Source organism: Pseudoliparis swirei, chromosome 9 (assembly GCF_029220125.1).
Source record: "Pseudoliparis swirei isolate HS2019 ecotype Mariana Trench chromosome 9, NWPU_hadal_v1, whole genome shotgun sequence".
Lineage (NCBI taxonomy): Eukaryota > Metazoa > Chordata > Actinopteri > Perciformes > Liparidae > Pseudoliparis > Pseudoliparis swirei.
Genome location: NC_079396.1, coordinates 25844665 through 25867248, shown reverse-complemented (window position 1 = coordinate 25867248; position 22584 = coordinate 25844665). Strand labels below are relative to the sequence as shown.

Here is a 22584-nt window from a genome sequence, read left to right as displayed (position 1 = left end):
AGAATAGTCATTTACCACATTAACAATGTAGAGAGTGTATTTCTGATTAATTTAATGTTATCTTTATTGAAAAAAAGTGCTTTTCTTTGAGAAATAAAGTAATTTCTAAGTGATCCCAAACTTTTGAACGGTAGTGTATATGTACAGGACTGTCTCAGAAAATTAGAATATTGTGATGAAGGTCTTTATTTTCTGTCATGCAATAAAAAATAAAAAAATGTCATGCATTCTGGATTCATTACAAATCAACTGAAATATTGCAAGCCTTTTATTCTTTTAATATTGCTGATTATGGCTTACAGCTTAAGAAAACTCAAATATCCTATCTCTAAATATTAGAATATCATGAAAAAGTATACTAGTAGGGTATTAAACAAATCACTTGAATTGTCTAATTAACTCGAAACACCTGCAAGGGTTTCCTGAGCCTTGACAAACACTCAGCTGTTATAAAAATTTTTTTTTACTTGGTCTGAGGAAATATTAAAATTTTATGAGATAGGATTTTAGAGTTTTCTTAAGCTGTAAGCCATAATCAGCAATATTAAAAGAATAAAAGGCTTGCAATATTTCAGTTGATTTGTAATGAATCCAGAATGCATGACATTTTTGTTTTTTTAATTGCATTACAGAAAATAAAGAACTTTATCACAATATTCTAATTTTCTGAGACAGTCCTGTATATGTATCTGTATATGTATCTGTTTATGTATATGTATATGTATCTGTATATGTATCTGTTTATGTATATGTTTATGTATCGTTTATGTATCTGTTTATGTATCTGTTTATGTATCTGTTTATGTATATGTATCTGTTTATGTATCTGTTTATGTATTTGTATCTGTTTATGTATATGTATATGTATTTGTATCTGTTTATGTATATGTTTATGTATATGTATCTGTTTATGTATATGTATCTGTATCTGTTTATGTCTATGTATCTGTTTATGTATCTGTTTATGTATATGTATCTGTTTATGTATCTGTTTATGTATTTGTATCTGTTTATGTATATGTATATGTATTTGTATCTGTTTATGTATATGTTTATGTATATGTATCTGTTTATGTATATGTATCTGTTTATGTATATGTATCTGTATATGTTTATCTATCTGTATCTGTTTATGTATATGTATATGTTTATGTATCTGTTTATGTATATGTATCTGTTTATGTATCTGTTTATGTATTTGTATCTGTTTATGTATATGTATATGTATTTGTATCTGTTTATGTATATGTTTATGTATATGTATCTGTTTATGTATATGTATCTGTATATGTATCTGTTTATGTCTATGTATCTGTTTATGTATCTGTTTATGTATATGTATCTGTTTATGTATCTGTTTATGTATTTGTATCTGTTTATGTATATGTATATGTATTTGTATCTGTTTATGTATATGTTTATGTATATGTATCTGTTTATGTATATGTATCTGTTTATGTATATGTATCTGTATATGTTTATCTATCTGTATCTGTTTATGTATATGTATATGTTTATGTATCTGTATCTGTTTATGTATATGTATATGTTTATGTATCTGTATCTGATTATGTATATGTATATGTATTTGTATCTGTTTATGTATATGTATATGTATTTGTATCTGTTTATGTATATGTATATGTTTATATATCTGTTTATGTATATGTATATGTTTATGTATCTGTTTGTGTATATGTATCTGTTTATGTATATGTATATGTTTATCTATCTGTATCTGTTTATGTATATGTATATGTTTATGTATCTGTATCTGATTATGTATATGTATTTGTATCTGTTTATGTATATGTATATGTATTTGTATCTGTTTATGTATATGTATCTGTTTATGTATCTGTTTATGTATATGTATATGTTTATGTATCTGTATCTGTTTATGTATATGTATCTGTTTATGTATCTGTTTATGTATCTGTTTATGTATTTGTATCTGTTTATGTATATGTATTTGTATCTGTTTATGTATATGTATATGTTTATGTATATGTATCTGTTTATGTATATGTATCTGTTTATGTTTTTGTATATGTTTATGTATATGTATCTGTTTATGTATATGTATCTGTTTATGTATCTGTTTATGTATTTGTATCTGTTTATGTATATGTATATGTATTTGTATCTGTTTATGTATATGTATATGTTTATGTATATGTATCTGTTTATGTATATGTATCTGTTTATGTATATGTTTATGTATATGTATCTGTTTATGTATCTGTTTATGTATATGTATCTGTTTATGTATATGTATATGTATTTGTATCTGTTTATGTAAATGTATATGTTTATGTATATGTATATGTATCTGTATATGTATCTGTTTATGTCTATGTATCTGTTTATGTATCTGTTTATGTATATGTATCTGTTTATGTATTTGTATCTGTTTATCTATATGTATATGTATTTGTATCTGTTTATGTATATGTATATGTTTATGTATCTGTATCTGTTTATTTATCTGTTCATGTATTTGTATCTGTTTATGTATATGTATATGTATTTGTATCTGTTTATGTATATGTATCTGTTTATGTATCTGTTTATGTATCTGTTTATGTATATGTAACTGTTTATGTATCTGTTTATGTATCTGTTTATGTATATGTATCTGTTTATGTATCTGTTTATGTATATGTATATGTTTATCTATCTGTATCTGTGTATGTATATGTATATGTTTATGTATCTGTATCTGTTTATGTATATGTATATGTATTTGTATCTGTTTATGTATATGTATATGTATTTGTATCTGTTTATGTATATGTATATGTTTATGTATATGTATATGTATCTGTTTATGTATATGTATCTGTTTATATATCTGTTTATGTATATGTATATGTTTATGTATCTGTATCTGTTTATGTATATGTATATGTATTTGTATCTGTTTATGTTTATGTATATGTATCTGTTTATGTATATGTTTATGTATATGTGTATGTATCTGTATATGTTTATGTATATGTATATGTATATATCATATACATATACATAAACGGATACATATACAGTATATGTACATGAATTACATCTGATTTCAACACGGTCAATACATTTAGCCATCAGACCTACCAAGTATACTTATAGTATGATAACTAGTACAGTAGTAAGTTATATTGTATTCTTCATTTCGCTGTATTGTTATTACTATTAGATAAGGACACGCACGCTGCGCTCGACGGGTTATACGAGCGGACAGGACAACGGAGAGCTGCTGGCCGGCCGGCTGGACGGAGGCGCCCGATGTCCCCTCGGCCAGCTCCCCTGTGGGACATAAGCGAGTGTCTCCCCCAGGCTTTGCAGTGCAACGGGCAGAAGGACTGTCCGAACGGAGCCGACGAGCGGCGCTGTGGGACAACATCGGATGGGCCGACTTATTTGGCCAAACACTCCAAGATGCCAATGATGTGGACATTTTTCATTTTTCATTTTTTCCAACCCCACATTGGTATTATCCTTAGACTTGTTTAAATGTTCAGATGTATAAATGGATCACTTTAACCTGCTGACAATTCACTTTAATCACTACCTTGTATATATATATATTTTGTATTCCTCTGTACATTTAATATTGTTATTGTATTTTGTTTATTAATCCTCTAATGTGCACCCGCTGCTGTGATCCTGCAATTTCCCCATTGTGGGACTAATAAAGGATTATCTAATCTAATCTAATCTAAGAGAGGATGTTCCTGTATTCGCCCCTCGGTGGGGACGCGGCAGGTCGGAGTGAGCACTAATACAAATAAAAATAAAAAAGTTTTTAAAAAGCAGTAAGACAAATACAGTAGCAATATTTAAGATTACATTGCAGTTTATACTATACAGTTCTTTATTATAATATACCATATTATTATGATATAAGTACTTTATTAATCCCCCAGGGAGATGACCAGGTGTGTGTGGCTAACAGGTGAGTGGTAGAGATGACCAGGTGGGTGTAAGCTCATAAGTGGTGTTACCATTATATATATGTATATATATATATATACACACATACACAAACATACATATGTGTGTGTGTCTGTGTCTCTGGGTGTATCTTTGTGTGTGTGTGTGCGTGTGTGTCTTGTTGTGTGTGTCTTTCTGTGTGTGTCTTTCTGTGAGTGTGTGTGCAGTGATCAATACAGCAGATGAGGATCTTTCTCTTCTCTCAAATGCCCTTGTCTTGTGTCTGGCTTTGTCTGGGACATGTCATCACATTCACACACACACACACACACACACACACACACACACACACACACACACACACACACACACACACACACACACACACACACACACACACACGCTCTGAATGCCACATAGTCGCACTGGCCAGTTATAGTCCAGGTACAACAGACACTCATTTTTAATTAAATGATGGAGGAGGAGGAGTAAGAGGAGGAGCAGGAGGAGGAGCCAAGCGGGAAAAGCATGGAGACAAAAGGTGAAGGAGATTTCTGGATAAGAAGATGTGGCTTCACTTTACAGCCGACTGCAGTTCAACCGGGATGGAGTTCATTTGTGTTTGCTTCATGTGTTAAAGCTGCATTCTCTCTCCTGACCACCAGGGGGCGACTCCTCTGGTTGTATAGAAGTCTATGCTTCATGTGTTAAAGCTGCATTCTCTCTCCTGACCACCAGGGGGCGACTCCTCTGGTTGTATAGAAGTCTATGCTTCATGTGTTAAAGCTGCATTCTCTCTCCTGACCACCAGGGGGCGACTCCTCTGGTTGTATAGAAGTCTATGCGTCATGTGTTAAAGCTGCATTCTCTCTCCTGACCACCAGGGGGCGACTCCTCTGGTTGTATAGAAGTCTATGCTTCATGTGTTAAAGCTGCATTCTCTCTCCTGACCACCAGGGGGCGACTCCTCTGGTTGTATAGAAGTCTATGCTTCATGTGTTAAAGCTGCATTCTCTCTACTGACCACCAGAGGGCGACTCCTCAGGTTGTATAGAAGTCTATGTTTTAAGTGTTAAAGCTGCATTCTCGCTACTGACCACCAGGGGGCTCCATTGGTTGTATATAAGTCTATATAGTGACTCTACTTCTCTCTTCATGTATTCCCTCAGTAAACATTGTAAACATGAGTTTATGTCGCAGTCTCTAGTTTCAAGTCTTCTTCTATACAGCATGATGTCATCGTTTCGTACATTATGGACCATAGAGTCAAACTGACCGTAAAGCAGGGGACGCTTTAGGGGCGGGGCTACGAGGTGATTGACATGTTGACACTAGAGATGTATACGTCTCTAGGTCCCTCCTCCTCAGTCCATATATGGTCACTTCCTTGTTACTGGTTGCAAAAAACCAAGATGGCGTCAGTGACATTGTTGAACTGGAGGCTTCAAAAGGTCCACATCAGACAGGTGACGTCACCATGACGACGTCCACTTCTTACTGTCACGATCGGTTTTGATTTTGTTTACCAGCTCTTTTATTTTGAAATGTCCCGTGTGTTGCGTAACATTGCATGGCCACAGGCTGCTGCTTCAGTAACCACGGTTACAACGTTTGTTTCATGACGTTTTGAAGCCTCCAGTTCCACAATTTCTCCGTCACCATCTTGTTTTTTGCTACCAGTGAACAGGACGTGACCATATATGGACTGAGGGGGAGGGACGTAGAGACGGCGTGAACACGTCCGTCAATCACCTAGTAGCCCCGCCTCCAAAGCATCCTTCGTCATTCTTTCACAACATATTAATATCAGAAGTGGAAATGATGAGTCAGAATGTAAATCTAATACCGTGAACGGAAGTTAGATTTAATATTCATCATTTCTTTTGCCTTTAATCTTCAAAGGGTTTATTTTCTTTGTTCAATAAAAGATTGCATTACAAATTATTACTAACTAAAAGAATTAATTTTATTTTGAAATCCAACATGTTGTTGTTGCTTATTCAATGTGATCGTTTGTACAAATACTTTTATTCATCTTCATTGTGTCAGGAAACCAGAGGAGGTAAATAAGAAGGGAGGGGCAGGAAGTACCAGGGGAATACAGAGAGAGAGAGAGAGAGAGAGAGAGAGAGGCTGATGTCATCCCTGTGAGGCAGCCAATCAGAGAGCAGCAAGGAGGAAAAGGAGGGAGGAGAGGCCGCGCTCAGAAGGGTGTGTTCTATGGACCACTGCAGCATCAGAGGAGGAAATAAAAACACGACAGGAGGAACCAAATAAAGAGAAGGAGAAGAAGAACAACAACAAGAAGAAGAAGGAGAACAACAACAACAAGAAGGAGAAGAAGGAGATAAGAGAGCAGCAGAGAGACGCCACACCTGCCAAGGTAAGATGAAAACAATGGCATCCCCCATGCTGTCTGTGTGTGTGTGTGTGTCTGTGTGTGTGTGTGTGTATGTGTTACATCATGTGAGGCAGTTTCACAGTTCATAATTATAATTATTATTAGTCATATGTTTCATATGTTTCTATTAGTCACATATTTCACATGTTTCATGTTTCTATTTGTCACATGTTTCATATGTTTCTATTTGTCACATGTTTCATATGTTTCTATTTGCCACATGTTTCATATGTTTCTATTAGTCACATATTTCACATGTTTCATGTGTTTCTATTAGACACATGTTTCACATGTTTCTATTAGTCACATATTTCACATGTTTCATGTTTCTATGAGTCACATGTTTCATATGTTTCTATTTGTCACATGTTTCTATTTGTCACATGTTTCATATGTTTCTATTTGTCACATGTTTCATATGTTTCTATTAGTCACATGTTTCATATGTTTCTATTAGTCACATGTTTCATATGTTTCTATTAGTCACATGTTTTATATGTTTCTATTAGTCACATGTTTTATATGTTTCGATGAGTCACATGTTTCATATGTTTCTATTAGTCACATGTTTCATATGTTTCTATTAGTCACATGTTTCATATGTTTCTATAAGTCGCATGTTTCATATGTTTCTATTCGTCACATGTTTCATATGTTTTTATTAGTCTGTTTATATTAGTCACATGTTTCATATGTTTCTATTTGTCACATGTTTCATATGTTTCTATTTGTCACATGTTTCATGTGTTTCTATTCGTCACATGTTTTATATGTTTCTATTAGTCACATGTTTCATATGTTTCCATTAGTCACATGTTTCATATGTTTCTATGAGTCACATGTTTCATATGTTTCTATTAGTCACATGTTTCATATGTTTCTATTAGTCACATGTTTTATATCTTTCTATTAGTCACATGTTTCATATGTTTATATTTGTCATGTTTCATATGTTTCTATTAGTCACATGTTTCATATGTTTCTATTAGTCACATGTTTCATATGTTTCTATTTGTCACATGTTTCATATGTTTCTATGAGTCACATGTTTCATATGTTTCTATGAGTCACATGTTTCATATGTTTCTATTAGTCACATGTTTCATATGTTTCTATTTGTCACGTTTCATATGTTTCTATTAGTCACATGTTTCATATGTTTCTATTAGTCACATGTTTCATATGTTTCTATTTGTCACATGTTTCATATGTTTATATTAGTCACATGTTTCATATGTTTATATTAGTCACATGTTTCATATGTTTCTATTAGTCACATGTTTCATGTGTTTCTATTTGTCACATGTTTCATATGTTTATATTTGTCACATGTTTCATGTGTTTCTATTAGTCACATGGTTCATGTGTTTATTAGTCACATGTTTCATATGTTTCTATTTGTCACATGTTTCATATGTTTCTATTAGTCACATGTTTCATATGTTTCTATTAGTCATATGTCTCATGTGTTTCTACTTGTCAAATGTTTCACATGTTTCATATGTTTCTATTAGTCACATGTTTCATGTGTTTCTATGAGTCACATGTTTCATGTGTTTATATTTGTCACATGTTTCATATGTTTCTATTAGTCACATGTTTCATATGTTTCTATTCGTCGCATGTTTCATGTGTTTCTATTTGTCACATGTTTCATATGTTTCTATTAGTCAGATGTGTCATGTGTTTCTATTTGTCACATGTTTCATATGTTTCTATTAGTCAGATGTGTCATATGTTTCTATTAGTAACATGTTTCATATGTTTCTATTTGTCACATGTTTCATATGTTTCTATTAGTCACATGTTTCATATGTTTCTATTAGTCACATGTTTCATATGTTTCTATTAGTCACATGTTTCGTATCTTTCTATTTGTCACATGTTTCATATGATTCTATTAGTCACATGTTTCATGTGTTTCTATTTGTCACATGTTTCATGTGTTTCTATTAGTCACATGTTTCATATGTTTCGATTAGTCACATGTTTCATATGTTTCTATTAGTCACATGTTTCATATGTTTCTATTAGTCACATGTTTCATATGTTTCTATTCGTCACATGTTTTAAGTGTTTATATTAGTCATATGTGTTATGTGTTTCAATTAGTCACATGTTTCATGTGTTTCTATTCGTCACATGTTTCATATGTTTCTATAAGTCACATGTTTCATATGTTTCTATTAGTCACATGTTTCATATGTTTCTATTAGTCACATGTTTTATATGTTTCTATTAGTCACATGTTTCATATGTTTCTATTAGTCACATGTTTCATATGTTTCTATTAGTCACATGTTTTATATGTTTCTATTAGTCACATGTTTTATATGTTTCGATGAGTCACATGTTTCATATGTTTCTATTAGTCACATGTTTCATATGTTTCTATAAGTCGCATGTTTCATATGTTTCTATTCGTCACATGTTTCATATGTTTTTATTAGTCACATGTTTTAAGTGTTTATATTAGTCACATGTTTCATATGTTTCTATTTGTCACATGTTTCATATGTTTCTATTTGTCACATGTTTCATGTGTTTCTATTCGTCACATGTTTTATATGTTTCTATTAGTCACATGTTTCATATGTTTCCATTAGTCACATGTTTCATATGTTTCTATGAGTCACATGTTTCATATGTTTCTATTAGTCACATGTTTCATATGTTTCTATTAGTCACATGTTTTATATGTTTCTATTAGTCACATGTTTCATATGTTTATATTTGTCATGTTTCATATGTTTCTATTAGTCACATGTTTCATATGTTTCTATTAGTCACATGTTTCATATGTTTCTATGAGTCACATGTCACATGTTTCATATGTTTCTATTAGTCACATGTTTCATATGTTTCTATTTGTCACGTTTCATATGTTTCTATTAGTCACATGTTTCATATGTTTCTATTAGTCACATGTTTCATATGTTTCTATTTGTCACATGTTTCATATGTTTATATTAGTCACATGTTTCATATGTTTCTATTAGTCACATGTTTCATGTGTTTCTATTTGTCACATGTTTCATTCACATGTTTCATATGTTTCTATTTGTCACATGTTTCATGTGTTTCTATTAGTCACATGGTTCATGTGTTTATTAGTCACATGTTTCATATGTTTCTATTAGTCACATGTTTCATATGTTTCTATTAGTCATATGTCTCATGTGTTTCTATGAGTCACATGTTTCATGTGTTTATATTTGTCACATGTTTCATATGTTTCTATTAGTCACATGTTTCATATGTTTCTATTCGTCGCATGTTTCATGTGTTTCTATTTGTCACATGTTTCATATGTTTCTATTAGTCAGATGTGTCATGTGTTTCTATTTGTCACATGTTTCATATGTTTCTATTAGTCAGATGTGTCATATGTTTCTATTAGTAACATGTTTCATATGTTTCTATTTGTCACATGTTTCATATGTTTCTATTAGTCACATGTTTCATATGTTTCTATTAGTCACATGTTTCATATGTTTCTATTAGTCACATGTTTCGTATCTTTCTATTTGTCACATGTTTCATATGATTCTATTAGTCACATGTTTCATGTGTTTCTATTTGTCACATGTTTCATGTGTTTCTATTAGTCACATGTTTCATATGTTTCGATTAGTCACATGTTTCATATGTTTCTATTAGTCACATGTTTCATATGTTTCTATTCGTCACATGTTTTAAGTGTTTATATTAGTCATATGTGTTATGTGTTTCAATTAGTCACATGTTTCATGTGTTTCTATTCGTCACATGTTTCATATGTTTCTATAAGTCACATGTTTCATATGTTTCTATTAGTCACATGTTTTATATGTTTCTATTAGTCACATGTTTCATATGTTTCTATTAGTCACATGTTTCATATGTTTCTATAAGTCGCATGTTTCATATGTTTCTATTCGTCACATGTTTCCTATGTTTTTATTAGTCACATGTTTTAAGTGTTTATATTAGTCACATGTTTCATATGTTTCTATTTGTCACATGTTTCATATGTTTCTATTAGTCACATGTTTCATATGTTTCTATTTGTCACATGTTCATATGTTTCTATGAGTCACATGTTTCATATGTTTCTATTAGTCACATGTTTTATATGTTTCTATTAGTCACATGTTTCATATATTTTTATTAGTCACATGTTTTAAGTGTTTATGTTAGTCACATGTTTCATATGTTTTTATTCATCACATGTTTTAAGGGTTTATATTAGTCACATGTTTCTATTAGTCACATGTTTCATATGTTTCTATTAGTCACATGTTTCATATGTTTCTATTTGTCACATGTTTCATATGTTTCTATTAGTCACATGTTTTATATGTTTCTATTTGTCACATGTTTCATATGTTTCTATTAGTCACATGTTTCATATGTTTCTATTTGTCACATGTTTCATATGTTTCTATGAGTCACATGTTTCATATGTTTCTATTAGTCACATGTTTTATATGTTTCTATTAGTCACATGTTTCATATGTTTCTATTTGTCACGTTTCATATGTTTCTATTAGTCACATGTTTTATATGTTTCTATAAGTCACATGTTTCATATGTTTCTATAAGTCACATGTTTCATATATTTTTATTAGTCACATGTTTTAAGTGTTTATATTAGTCACATGTTTCATATGTTTTTATTAGTCACATGTTTTAAGTGTTTATATTAGTCACATGTTTCTATTAGTCACATGTTTCATATGTTTCTGTTAGTCACATGTTTCATATGTTTCTATTAGTCACATGTTTCATATGTTTCTATTAGTCGCATGTTTCATATGTTTCTATTTGTCACATGTTTCATATGTTTTTATTAGTCACATGTTTCATATGTTTCTATTAGTCGCATGTTTCATATGTTTCTATTCGTCACATGTTTCATATGTTTTTATTAGTCGCATGTTTCATATGTTTCTATTCGTCACATGTTTCATATGTTTTTATTTGTCACATGTTTCATGTGGTTTTATCAGTGACATGTTTCTATTAGTCACATGTTTCATATGTTTCTATTAGTCACATGTTTCATATGTTTCTATTCGTCACATGTTTCATATGTTTCTATTCGTCACATGTTTCATATGTTTTTATTTGTCACATGTTTCATGTGGTTTTATCAGTGACATGTTTCTATTAGTCACATGTTCATATGTTTCTATTCGTCACATGTTTCATATGTTTCTATTCGTCACATGTTTCATATGTTTCTATTCGTCACGTTTCATATGTTTCTATTAGTCTTCGTGTGTTGTCAGTCTCTCATGCTTCACTACATTATTGTGTTGTCAGTGTTCTGGAAGCTTCCTCACGACGTAGATCAGAACCTCTTTTGGGACCAGGTTTTAGTTTTTGGGGAGAACTCTCTCTCTGTCTCTTTCTCTCTCTCTTTCCCTTTCTCTCACGCCCTGTCTCCCTCCTCTTTTTCTTTCCCTCATTTTTTATATTCTCCTCCACAGAAGGAGGCTTTGTGTGAGAAATGAGAAGAATGTGTTCCTCATGTCTTCATGTCCTCTTCCTGTCTGAGTGTATATCGTATATAAGTGTGTGTGTGTGTGTGTATGTGTGTGTACATGTGCATGTGCGTGCTTGTGTGCGCGTGCATTTGCGTGTGTGTGTGTGCATGTGCGTGTCCGTGTGTGCATGTGCATTTGCGTGTGCATGTGCGTGTCCGTGTGCGTGCGTGTCTGTGTGCGTGTGTGTGTGAGGTGAATCGAGGAGATTCAGGGAGTGGCACCAGAGAGAGAGGGATGTGGGGGATGGGGGAGAAAGAAGGAGGGGCAGCGTGTTCTGGAGTCAGGGGGTTACCATGGTGATGGGGGCGGGGCCTCACACACAGACTCACAAAGCAAAGAGACATTTTCACAGACTGATTGAATAATATGATAAGCATCAAATGTCTTTTTAACGTAAACCTTCCTTCCTGTTCTCTCAGGGTATTGGTGGAGGAGGGGGGGGGGGGTCAGATATAAAGGGATGAAAGAGAAAGGGAGATAAAGAAGGAGTCAAGTGGAAATAGAGAAACACAAACACCTGGGAGACGGGATGAAGGGCAACGAACACTGGAAGGGACATTATTCTTATTAATATTATTGGTTTTATTATTATTAATATTATTGTTATTGTTATTAATATCTTTAATAATCCAGTAGCTTGAGATTTGGTTCCTAAATATTGTTGTTTAGTTATTTTCTAAGTGTTTCATGTTTTGATGTTACTTTATGTTTCATTTAGTTTAGGAACTTATTTTAATCCAAACCACGATGTTCCTTAACGCATGAAGCACAGACTTCTATACAACCAGAGGAGTCACCCCCTGGTGGCCAGGATAGAGAATGCAGCTTTAACACATGAAGCATAGACTTCTATACAACCAGAGGAGGCACCCCCTGGTGGCCAGGAGAGAGAATGCAGCTTTAAAACATGAAGCACTTCTATACAACCAGAGGAGTCGCCCCCGGGTGGTCAGGAGAGACAATGCAGCTTCATCCCCCCCCCCCCCCCCTGAGTTTCCGGTTACTTCTCCATCAACGCTGGTTTTCTTTCACCAAACCTCCATTACTCTTCTACTTTGCGGTGCTCATAATAGCCCCTCCCCCTCACAGTCACACGTGATATCCGATCAAGTATTGATCGGCAGCCAACCAGCAGATGGGACACTTAGGCCGAGGCTCCTGATCAATATTCAGAGTTCCTCAGTGAAGATGTTGAATCTGAGCCGTGCAGTACGAGGACGGCGTCGTGTTCCCCGTCTGAGCTCCATGGGAACACTTCGGCCGACGACTCACTTCTCCTGACAGGAGCCTGAACGCATCACAACCCCCAGTAACAGCTGTCATGTTTCAGAGCATTACGTTTCCAATGTTATTGTTGACAGATGCATCGCCGTGGGTTACACTGTCACAGCTGGTGTGTGTATATGTATGTGTGTGTGCATGTGTGTGTCTGTGTGTACTGAGGAGGAAGCTCTTTATTTTCGTTGCTTCATCTCTACATCCACACTTCTCAATTCCATCCAACAATGAATTAATTTCTTGCTCCATCGCATTCTCTATTTACCCCCCCCCCCCCTCCCCCGTCCCACGTGCACCTGCCTGGCCTCCCCTCCTCCTCTCAGACGTCCCTATGTGGACTGGCCGATCCACCTGCCCCACCCACCCCACCCCTCTAAAGTCCCTCAGGTTCTGTGTATATTTGCGTATAATTGCATATATTTGTGTATATTTGAGTATAATCAACAACTTTCAGTCACTAGCCTGGTTTCATTCGTCACCATCTTGGTTTCTTTTGTCACCATCTTGGTTTCTTTTGTCACCATCTTGGTTTCATTCGTCACCATCTTGGTTTCATTCGTCACATCTTAGTTTCATTCGTCACCATCTTGGTTTCATTCGTCACCATCTTGGTTTCTTTTGTCACCATCTTGGTTTCATTCGTCACCATCTTGGTTTCATTCGTCACCATCTTGGTTTCTTTTGTCACCATCTTGGTTTCACTCGTCACCATCTTGGTTTCTTTTGTCACCATCTTGGTTTCATTCGTCACCATCTTGGTTTCTTTTGTCACCATCTTGGTTTCACTCGTCACCATCTTGGTTTCATTCATCACCATCTTGGTTTCATTCGTCACCATCTTGGTTTCTCTTGTCACCATCTTGGTTTCATTCCTCACCATCTTGGTTTCTTTTGTCACCATCTTGGTTTCACTCGTCACCATCTTGGTTTCATTCGTCACCATCTTGGTTTCTTTTGTCACCATCTTGGTTTCACTCGTCACCATCTTGGTTTCATTCGTCACCATCTTGGTTTCTCTTGTCACCATCTTGGTTTCATTCCTCACCATCTTGGTTTCTTTTGTCACCATCTTGGTTTCACTCGTCACCATCTTGGTTTCATTCCTCACCATCTTGGTTTCTTTTGTCACCATCTTGGTTTCATTCGTCACCATCTTGGTTTCATTCCTCAACATCTTGGTTTCATTCGTCACCATCTTGGTTTCATTCCTCACCATCTTGGTTTCTTTTGTCACCATCTTGGTTTCACTCGTCACCATCTTGGTTTCATTCGTCACCATCTTGGTTTCTTTTGTCACCATCTTGGTTTCACTCGTCACCATCTTGGTTTCATTCGTCACCATCTTGGTTTCTCTTGTCACCATCTTGGTTTCATTCCTCACCATCTTGGTTTCTTTTGTCACCATCTTGGTTTCACTCGTCACCATCTTGGTTTCATTCCTCACCATCTTGGTTTCTTTTGTCACCATCTTGGTTTCATTCGTCACCATCTTGGTTTCATTCCTCAACATCTTGGTTTCATTCGTCACCATCTTGGTTTCATTCCTCAACATCTTGGTTTCTCTTGTCACCATCTTGGTTTCATTCCTCACCATCTTGGTTTCTTTTGTCACCATCTTGGTTTCATTCGTCACCATCTTGGTTTCATTCCTCAACATCTTGGTTTCATTCGTCACCATCTTGGTTTCATTCCTCAACATCTTGGTTTCTTTTGTCACCATCTTGGTTTCATTCCTCACCATCTTGGCTTTCGTCCGTCCGGGGTCATCTTGTTTTTTGTCAGTCACCATCTTGGTTTTTGGCAGCCACGGTGATTACAGCCGCCACCTGGGTGCATATTATTACAAGAACTGGAGCATGCTGGGACATTTACATCAGCTGCCATTTATTATCCGTCAACCCTCATTACATCTGGGGAACCCTACAGCTGGTCGTTATCTTTCCTTTGTTAATGCACATCACACACACATGCACGCACACACACACACACACACACACACACATCTTTCATCCCACTGTTCTGTTTGGGGTCATTTAATTTATAAATTAGCCTGGCAGGTAACAGCAGCCCCAGGGGTGTGTGTGTGGGTGGGTGTGTATGTGTGTGTGAGTCCACAGTCATAATTTACAACAACAGCAGACAAGAGTGAGGATCTGGCCACAATAGGAGCTGAAATGGGGGTCATGTGTGTGTGTGTATATGTGTGTGTATGTGTGTGTGTGTCTGTGTGAGTGAGTGAGAGAGATGTGTGCTGGGGACATGTTGTGTAATTATTCGTTGTCGAAGGGGGTCTACATTAGCCAGCTGTCCCTCCTTACCCCATGTGTGTGTGTGTGTGTGTGTGTGTGTTGTGGTTTTTGTCGGTTAAATAAAACCAGCAAATTACAAATTTTGTGAGTTTTTGAGTTTTTGTGTTTGTGATGTTCTGATGAAGGAACACCAGCCGGTCCATCTGTCTCACCCCGACATGCCTGCTGTCACGGGTCAGTGTTCCGCAGCAGGAAGGGACACACACACACACACACACACACACACACACATACACACACACAGTGATAACATGTGTTTTGTCAATGTTTGATGAAGTTAGTAATGTCTCTCTTCTTGTCTCTCTCCCTTCCTCCCCTTCTCTCCTTTGTTCTCAGGAGTTCAATCCTCCTCCCTCCTCCTCTTCCTCCTCTCCCTCCTCTTCCTCTTTGTCTCGTCCACAGCGGAGCAGAGAGTGACACAAACAGCTTAAAACAAGTTGTTTACTCGTCTCCTTCTCCAGAGGCAGAGGGAGCTCCCTGTGTGTGTGTGTGTGTGTGTGTGTGTGTGTGTGAGTGTGTGTGTGTGTGTTGCATCACTTTTCATGGGACACTGAGAGATGTGTGTGTCACAGCGTCGGTGGACCGGCTGTCGGGGGCCTCCCCCCACCCCCCTCCCCCCAGTCCTCCTCCTCCTCCTCCCTCTGTTCTTCCTCTCCTCCTCGCCTCCCCTCGTACAGGCAGCCATTGACATCCCCAACGACTGTGAGTACTCCTCCTCCTCTCCTCCTCTCCTCCTCTCCTCTCCCCTCCTCCTCTCCTCTCCCTCTCCTCCTCCTCTCCCCTCCTCTCCTCTCCCCATCTTCTCTCCCCTCCTCTCCTCCTCTACTCTCCCCATCTCCTCCTCCTCTCCCCTCCTCCTCTCCTCCTCCTCTCCCTCTCCTCCTCTCCTCCTCCTCCTCCCCTCCTCCTCCTCCTCCTCCTCTCCCTCTCCTCCTCTCCTCTCCTCCTCCTCCTCTCCTCTCCCTCTCCTCCTCTCCTCTCCCCCTCCTCCTCTCCTCTCCCCTCCTCCTCCTCTCCTCTCCCCATCTTCTCTCCCCCTCCTCTCCTCCTCTTCTCCCCCCCTTCTCCTCCTCAGTGTGATAACACCACTTTAATGATTTAAAGAGACAGTGACGTTGTAACTTCGAATTCTTTAGATTCTTCGCTGCATCGTTTTTCATCAATTATTCATAATCCAGTGAAATAATCTACTAACATCGTCAGCTCCTGAGTTTAACTGTTTCTGCTCTCCTCCCCTTGTTTCCTTCTCTCCTTCCCTTGTTTCCTTCTCTGCTTTCCTTGTTTCATTCGCTGCTTCCCTTGTTTCCTTATCTGCTTCCCTTGTTTCCTTCTCTGCTCTCCTTCCTTTGTTTTTTCTCTCTGCTTCCATTGTTTCCTTCTCTCCTTCCCTTATTTTCTTCTCTCCTTCCCTTTTTTCCTTCTCTGCTTCCCTTGTTTCATTCTCTGCTCTCCTTCCTTTGTTTTTTTCTCTCTACTTCCATTGTTTCCTTCTCTGCTTCCCTTGTCTCCTTCTCTCCTTCCCTTGCTTCCTTGTGGACAGACAAAGTGCACAACAGTAAGTGACTCTCCTTGTCGTGACCTTTAGATGTCAAAGCTCCTAAAGTATGAAAAAGTCAAATTATTCATAAAACCCAAACTGGGGGAGTGAGCGGCTCTGGGGTTAGTGGTCTGGGGGTGTGGGGGGTCTGGGGGGTCTGGGCGGAGTAAGGGGGTCTGGGGTTAGGGGGTCTGGGGGGTCCACAAACAGGACTTTGAACCAGTTTCATAGCGTAACATTTGGTGACTAGTGTGTGTGTGTGTGTGTGTGTGTGTGTGTTTGTGTGTGTTCAGTGTCTCAGCCTCCCATCCTCACAGCCGTGCCCAGGTCCTACACAGCCTTCTCTCAGGAGGACATCTATCTGCCCTGTGAGGCCTCCGGTAACCCGGCACCCACGTACGTACGAGTGTGTGTTCGTCTGTCTGTGTGTGTGTGTGTGTGTGTGTGTGTGTGTGGGGGGGGGGGGTTCTGGTAACAAAATGTGGACCCAGAAGCACTTCAAACCAACAGTACACAAGACACAAAAGCTCCAGATCCTGACAGTGTGTGTGTGTGTGGCCACTTCCGCCCTTTGGCTATTTTCCGTTGTCATGGCAATAAATGTTCCTCTAATGAAATCTCAGCAATATCAGAATCATCTGGTTTCCATCTTTTCTTAATGATGAGCCGTTCATCCTCGGTAGTTTCCTATATGAATCATTTAAAGCGTGATGAAGTCCCCGTGTCCTCTGTAGTTTCCTATATGAATCATTTAAAGCGTGATGAAGTCCCCGTGTCCTCTGTAGTTTCCTATATGAATCATTTAAAGCGTGATGAAGTCCCCGTGTCCTCTGTAGTTTCCAATATGAATCATTTAAAGCGTGATGAAGTCCCCGTGTCCTCGGTAGTTTCCTGATGAATCATTTAAAGCGCGATGAAGTCCCCGTGTCCTCGGTAGTTTCCTGATGAATCATTTAAAGCGTGATGAAGTCCCCGTGTCCTCGGTAGTTTCCTATATGAATCATTTAAAGCGTGATGAAGTCCCCGTGTCCTCTGTAGTTTCCTATATGAATCATTTAAAGCGTGATGAAGTCCCCGTGTCCTCTGTAGTTTCCAATATGAATCATTTAAAGCGTGATGAAGTCCCCGTGTCCTCGGTAGTTTCCTGATGAATCATTTAAAGCGTGATGAAGTCCCCGTGTCCTCTGTAGTTTCCTATATGAATCATTTAAAGCGTGATGAAGTCCCCGTGTCCTCTGTAGTTTCCAATATGAATCATTTAAAGCGTGATGAAGTCCCCGTGTCCTCGGTAGTTTCCTGATGAATCATTTAAAGCGCGATGAAGTCCCCGTGTCCTCGGTAGTTTCCTGATGAATCATTTAAAGCGTGATGAAGTCCCCGTGTACTCTGTAGTTTCCTATATGAATCATTTAAAGCGTGATGAAGTCCCCGTGTCCTCTGTAGTTTCCAATATGAATCATTTAAGGCGTGATGAAGTCCCCGTGTCCTCTGTAGTTTCCTCATGAATCATTTAAGGCGTGATGAAGTCCCCGTGTCCTCTGTAGTTTCCTATTTGAATCATTTAAAGTGTGATGAAGTCCCCGTGTCCTCTGTAGTTTCCTATATGAATCATTTAAAGCGTGATGAAGTCCCTGTGTCCTCTGTAGTTTCCTATATGAATCATTTAAGGCGGATGAAGTCCCTGTGTCCTCTGTAGTTTCCTGATGAATCATTCAAGGCGTGATGAAGTCCCCATGTCCCCTATAGTTTCCTATATGAATCATTTAAAGCGCGATGAAGTCCCCGTGTCCTCGGTAGTTTCCTGATGAATCATTTAAAGCGTGATGAAGTCCCCGTGTCCTCTGTAGTTTCCTATATGAATCATTTAAAGCGCGATGAAGTCCCCGTGTCCTCGGTAGTTTCCTGATGAATCATTTAAAGCGTGATGAAGTCCCTGTGTCCTCTGTAGTTTCCTATATGAATCATTTAAGGCGTGATGAAGTCCCCGTGTCCTCTGTAGTTTCCAATATGAATCATTTAAGGCGTGATGAAGTCCCCGTGTCCTCTGTAGTTTCCAATATGAATCATTTAAGGCGTGATGAAGTCCCTGTGTCCTCTGTAGTTTCCTGATGAATCATTTAAGGTGTGATGAAGTCCCTGTGTCCTCTGTAGTTTCCTGATGAATCATTCAAGGCGTGATGAAGTCCCCGTGTCCCCTATAGTTTCCTATATGAATCATTCAAGGCGTGATGAAGTCCCCGTGTCCCCTATAGTTTCCTATATGAATCATTCAAGGCGTGATGAAGTCCCCGTGTCCCCTATAGTTTCCTATATGAATCATTTAAGGTGCGATGAAGTCCCCGTGTCCCCTGTAGTTTCCGCTGGGTGAAGGACGGCAAGGCCTTCGGCTCGGAGACCACAGCGTCCGGAACGCTGAGGGCCGAAGACGAGGAGACGCTGGAGTCCTACGGAGGCGAGTACCGCTGCTACGCCTCCAACAGCCTGGGAACCGCCATGACACCCAGGGTCAGGGTCATCGTGGAGGGTGAGACACACACACACACACACACACACACATATACACACACACCACATACACACACACACACAGGAACCAGATCAGCTCTGACTCTTCAGGACCAGGTCTAGATCTGAACTCAGGAGCTGCCGCTGTGTGTTCCAGCTCAACCGGTTCTCCTGAAGCAGCAGAAGGTCTCCAAGAGAGCTCGCGAGGGAGAGAGCATCATCCTGTCCTGCCACCCCCCACAGAGCTCCACCCCCCCCCACATCCACTGGATGGACAAGAGTGAGTCACTCCCCCCCCCCCTCGATCTGACTCGCCAAGTTTCCACTTAAACGAATGAATGCAGCACCATCAGTCTCGCTCTCTCCCTCTGTGTCTCTCTCTCTATGTCTCTCTCTCTATGTCTCTCTCTCTCTCCCTCTATGTCTCTCTCTTTCTATATATATATATCTCTCTCTCTCTCCGCTCCTCCTCCAGTTGTTCTGTTGTTCTCCATGAGGTCTGAGCCCCCCTCGTGGTCCTCCTCTCCTCCCCTCAGGGATGGTCCACATCCAGCAGAGCGCCCGTGTGCTGGTGGCTCTGGACGGGACGCTGTTCATCTCCAACCTGCTGAGCAGCGACAGCAGAGACGACTACATCTGCAACGCCCAGTACGCCGAGGCCCGCACGGTGCTGCCCTCCAGGGCGGTGAGCCTCACGGTGACGCCCAGTGAGCCACACGCACGCACACACACACACACACACACACACACACACACACACACACACACAGAGACACACACAGAGACACACACACACATACACACACAGAGACACGAACACACACACACACACACACAGAGACACAAACACACACACACACACACAGAGACACACACACACACAAAGTGAGACACACACACACACACACACACACACACACACACACACACACACACACACACACACAGAGAGACACACACAGAAAGACACACACACACACACACAGAGACACGAACACACACACACACACACACAGAGACACGAACACACACACAAACACAGACAGACACACACAGAGACACAACCACACCGTAGTATTGTAGACTGAGCTGCGCTGATTAATTTGATATATGACATCATTCGATTGGTTATTGATTCATAAACACATGAACACATGAATGTGACTACATGACCACATGAATGTGACTACATGACCACATGACTGTGACTACATGAACACATGAATGTGACTACATGGTCACGTGAATGTGACTACATGACCACGTGAATGTGACTACATGACCACATGAATGTGACTACATGACCACATGAATGTGACTACATGAACACGTGAATGTGACTACATGGACACATGAATGTGACTACATGACCACATGAATGTGACTACATGACCACATGAATGTGACTACATGGACACATGAATGTGACTACATGACCACATGAATGTGACTACATGGACACGTGAATGTGACTACATGGACACATGAATGTGACTACATGGACACGTGAATGTGACTACATGACCACATGAATGTGACTACATGGACACATGAATGTGACTACATGGACACATGAATGTGACTACATGACCACATGAATGTGACTACATGACCACGTGAATGTGACTACATGACCACATGAATGTGACTACATGAACACATGAATGTGACTACATGACCACATGAATGTGACTACATGGACACGTGAATGTGACTACATGGACACATGAATGTGACTACATGACCACATGAATGTGACTACATGACCACATGAATGTGACTACATGGACACATGAATGTGACTACATGACCACATGAATGTGACGACATGAACACGTGAATGTGACTACATGAACACGTGAATGTGACTACATGACCACATGAATGTGACTACATGACCACATGAATGTGACTACATGACCACGTGAATGTGACTACATGAACACGTGAATGTGACTACATGACCACGTGAATGTGACTACATGAACATGTGAATGTGACTACATGACCACGTGAATGTGACTACATGAACACATGAATGTGACTACATGACCACATGAATGTGACTACATAGACACATGAATGTGACTACATGACCACGTGAATGTGACTACATGGACACATGAATGTGACTACATGACCACGTGAATGTGACTACATGGACACATGAATGTGACTACATGAACACATAAAAGTGACTACATGAACACATGAATGTGACTACATGGACACATGAATGTGACTACATGACCACATGAATGTGACTACATGACCACATGAATGTGACTACATGACCACATGAATGTGACTACATAGACACATGAATGTGACTACATGACCACATGAATGTGACTACATGAACACATGAAAGTGACTACATGAACACATGAATGTGACTACATGACCACATGAATGTGACTATATGACCACATGAATGTGACTACATGACCACATGAATGTGACTACATGACCACGTGAGTGTGACTACATGACCACATGAATGTGACTACATAGACACATGAATGTGACTACATGACCACGTGAATGTGACTACATGGACACATGAGTGTGACTACATGACCACATGTATGTGACTACATGAACACATGAAAGTGACTACATGAACACATGAATGTGACTACATGACCACATGAATGTGACTATATGACCACATGAATGTGACTACATGAACACATGAATGTGACTACATGACCACGTGAATGTGACTACATGAACACGTGAATGTGACTACATGACCACGTGAATGTGACTACATGAACACATGAATGTGACTACATGACCACATGAATGTGACTACATAGACACATGAATGTGACTACATGACCACGTGAATGTGACTACATGGACACATGAATGTGACTACATGAACACATGAAAGTGACTACATGAACACATGAATGTGACTACATAGACACATGAATGTGACTACATGACCACGTGAATGTGACTACATGGACACATGAATGTGACTACATGACCACATGAATGTGACTACATGGACACATGAATGTGACTACATGAACACATGAATGTGACTACATGACCACGTGAATGTGACTACATGAACACATGAAT

The 22584-nt window shown here is 38.6% G+C and overlaps 1 protein-coding gene across 2 annotated transcripts in view; it reads left to right on the top strand.

Moving 5' to 3' along the window:
- Positions 1-6242: 6242 nt before the first annotated feature.
- Positions 6243-22584, top strand: part of LOC130199913 (neural cell adhesion molecule L1.1-like) — a 34696-nt gene continuing 18354 nt past the window's right edge. The window contains exons 1-7 of one of the 2 annotated variants that reach the window (XM_056423763.1): positions 6243-6310; positions 15783-16148; positions 16987-17001; positions 17277-17379; positions 19338-19507; positions 19646-19768; positions 20025-20195. In XM_056423763.1, the coding sequence (XP_056279738.1) occupies positions 16004-16148; positions 16987-17001; positions 17277-17379; positions 19338-19507; positions 19646-19768; positions 20025-20195 (727 nt within the window). In that variant the 5' untranslated portion in view covers positions 6243-6310; positions 15783-16003. The remainder of the gene's footprint in view (positions 6311-15782; positions 16149-16986; positions 17002-17276; positions 17380-19337; positions 19508-19645; positions 19769-20024; positions 20196-22584) is intronic. The other variant, XM_056423764.1, reaches the window with a different exon arrangement.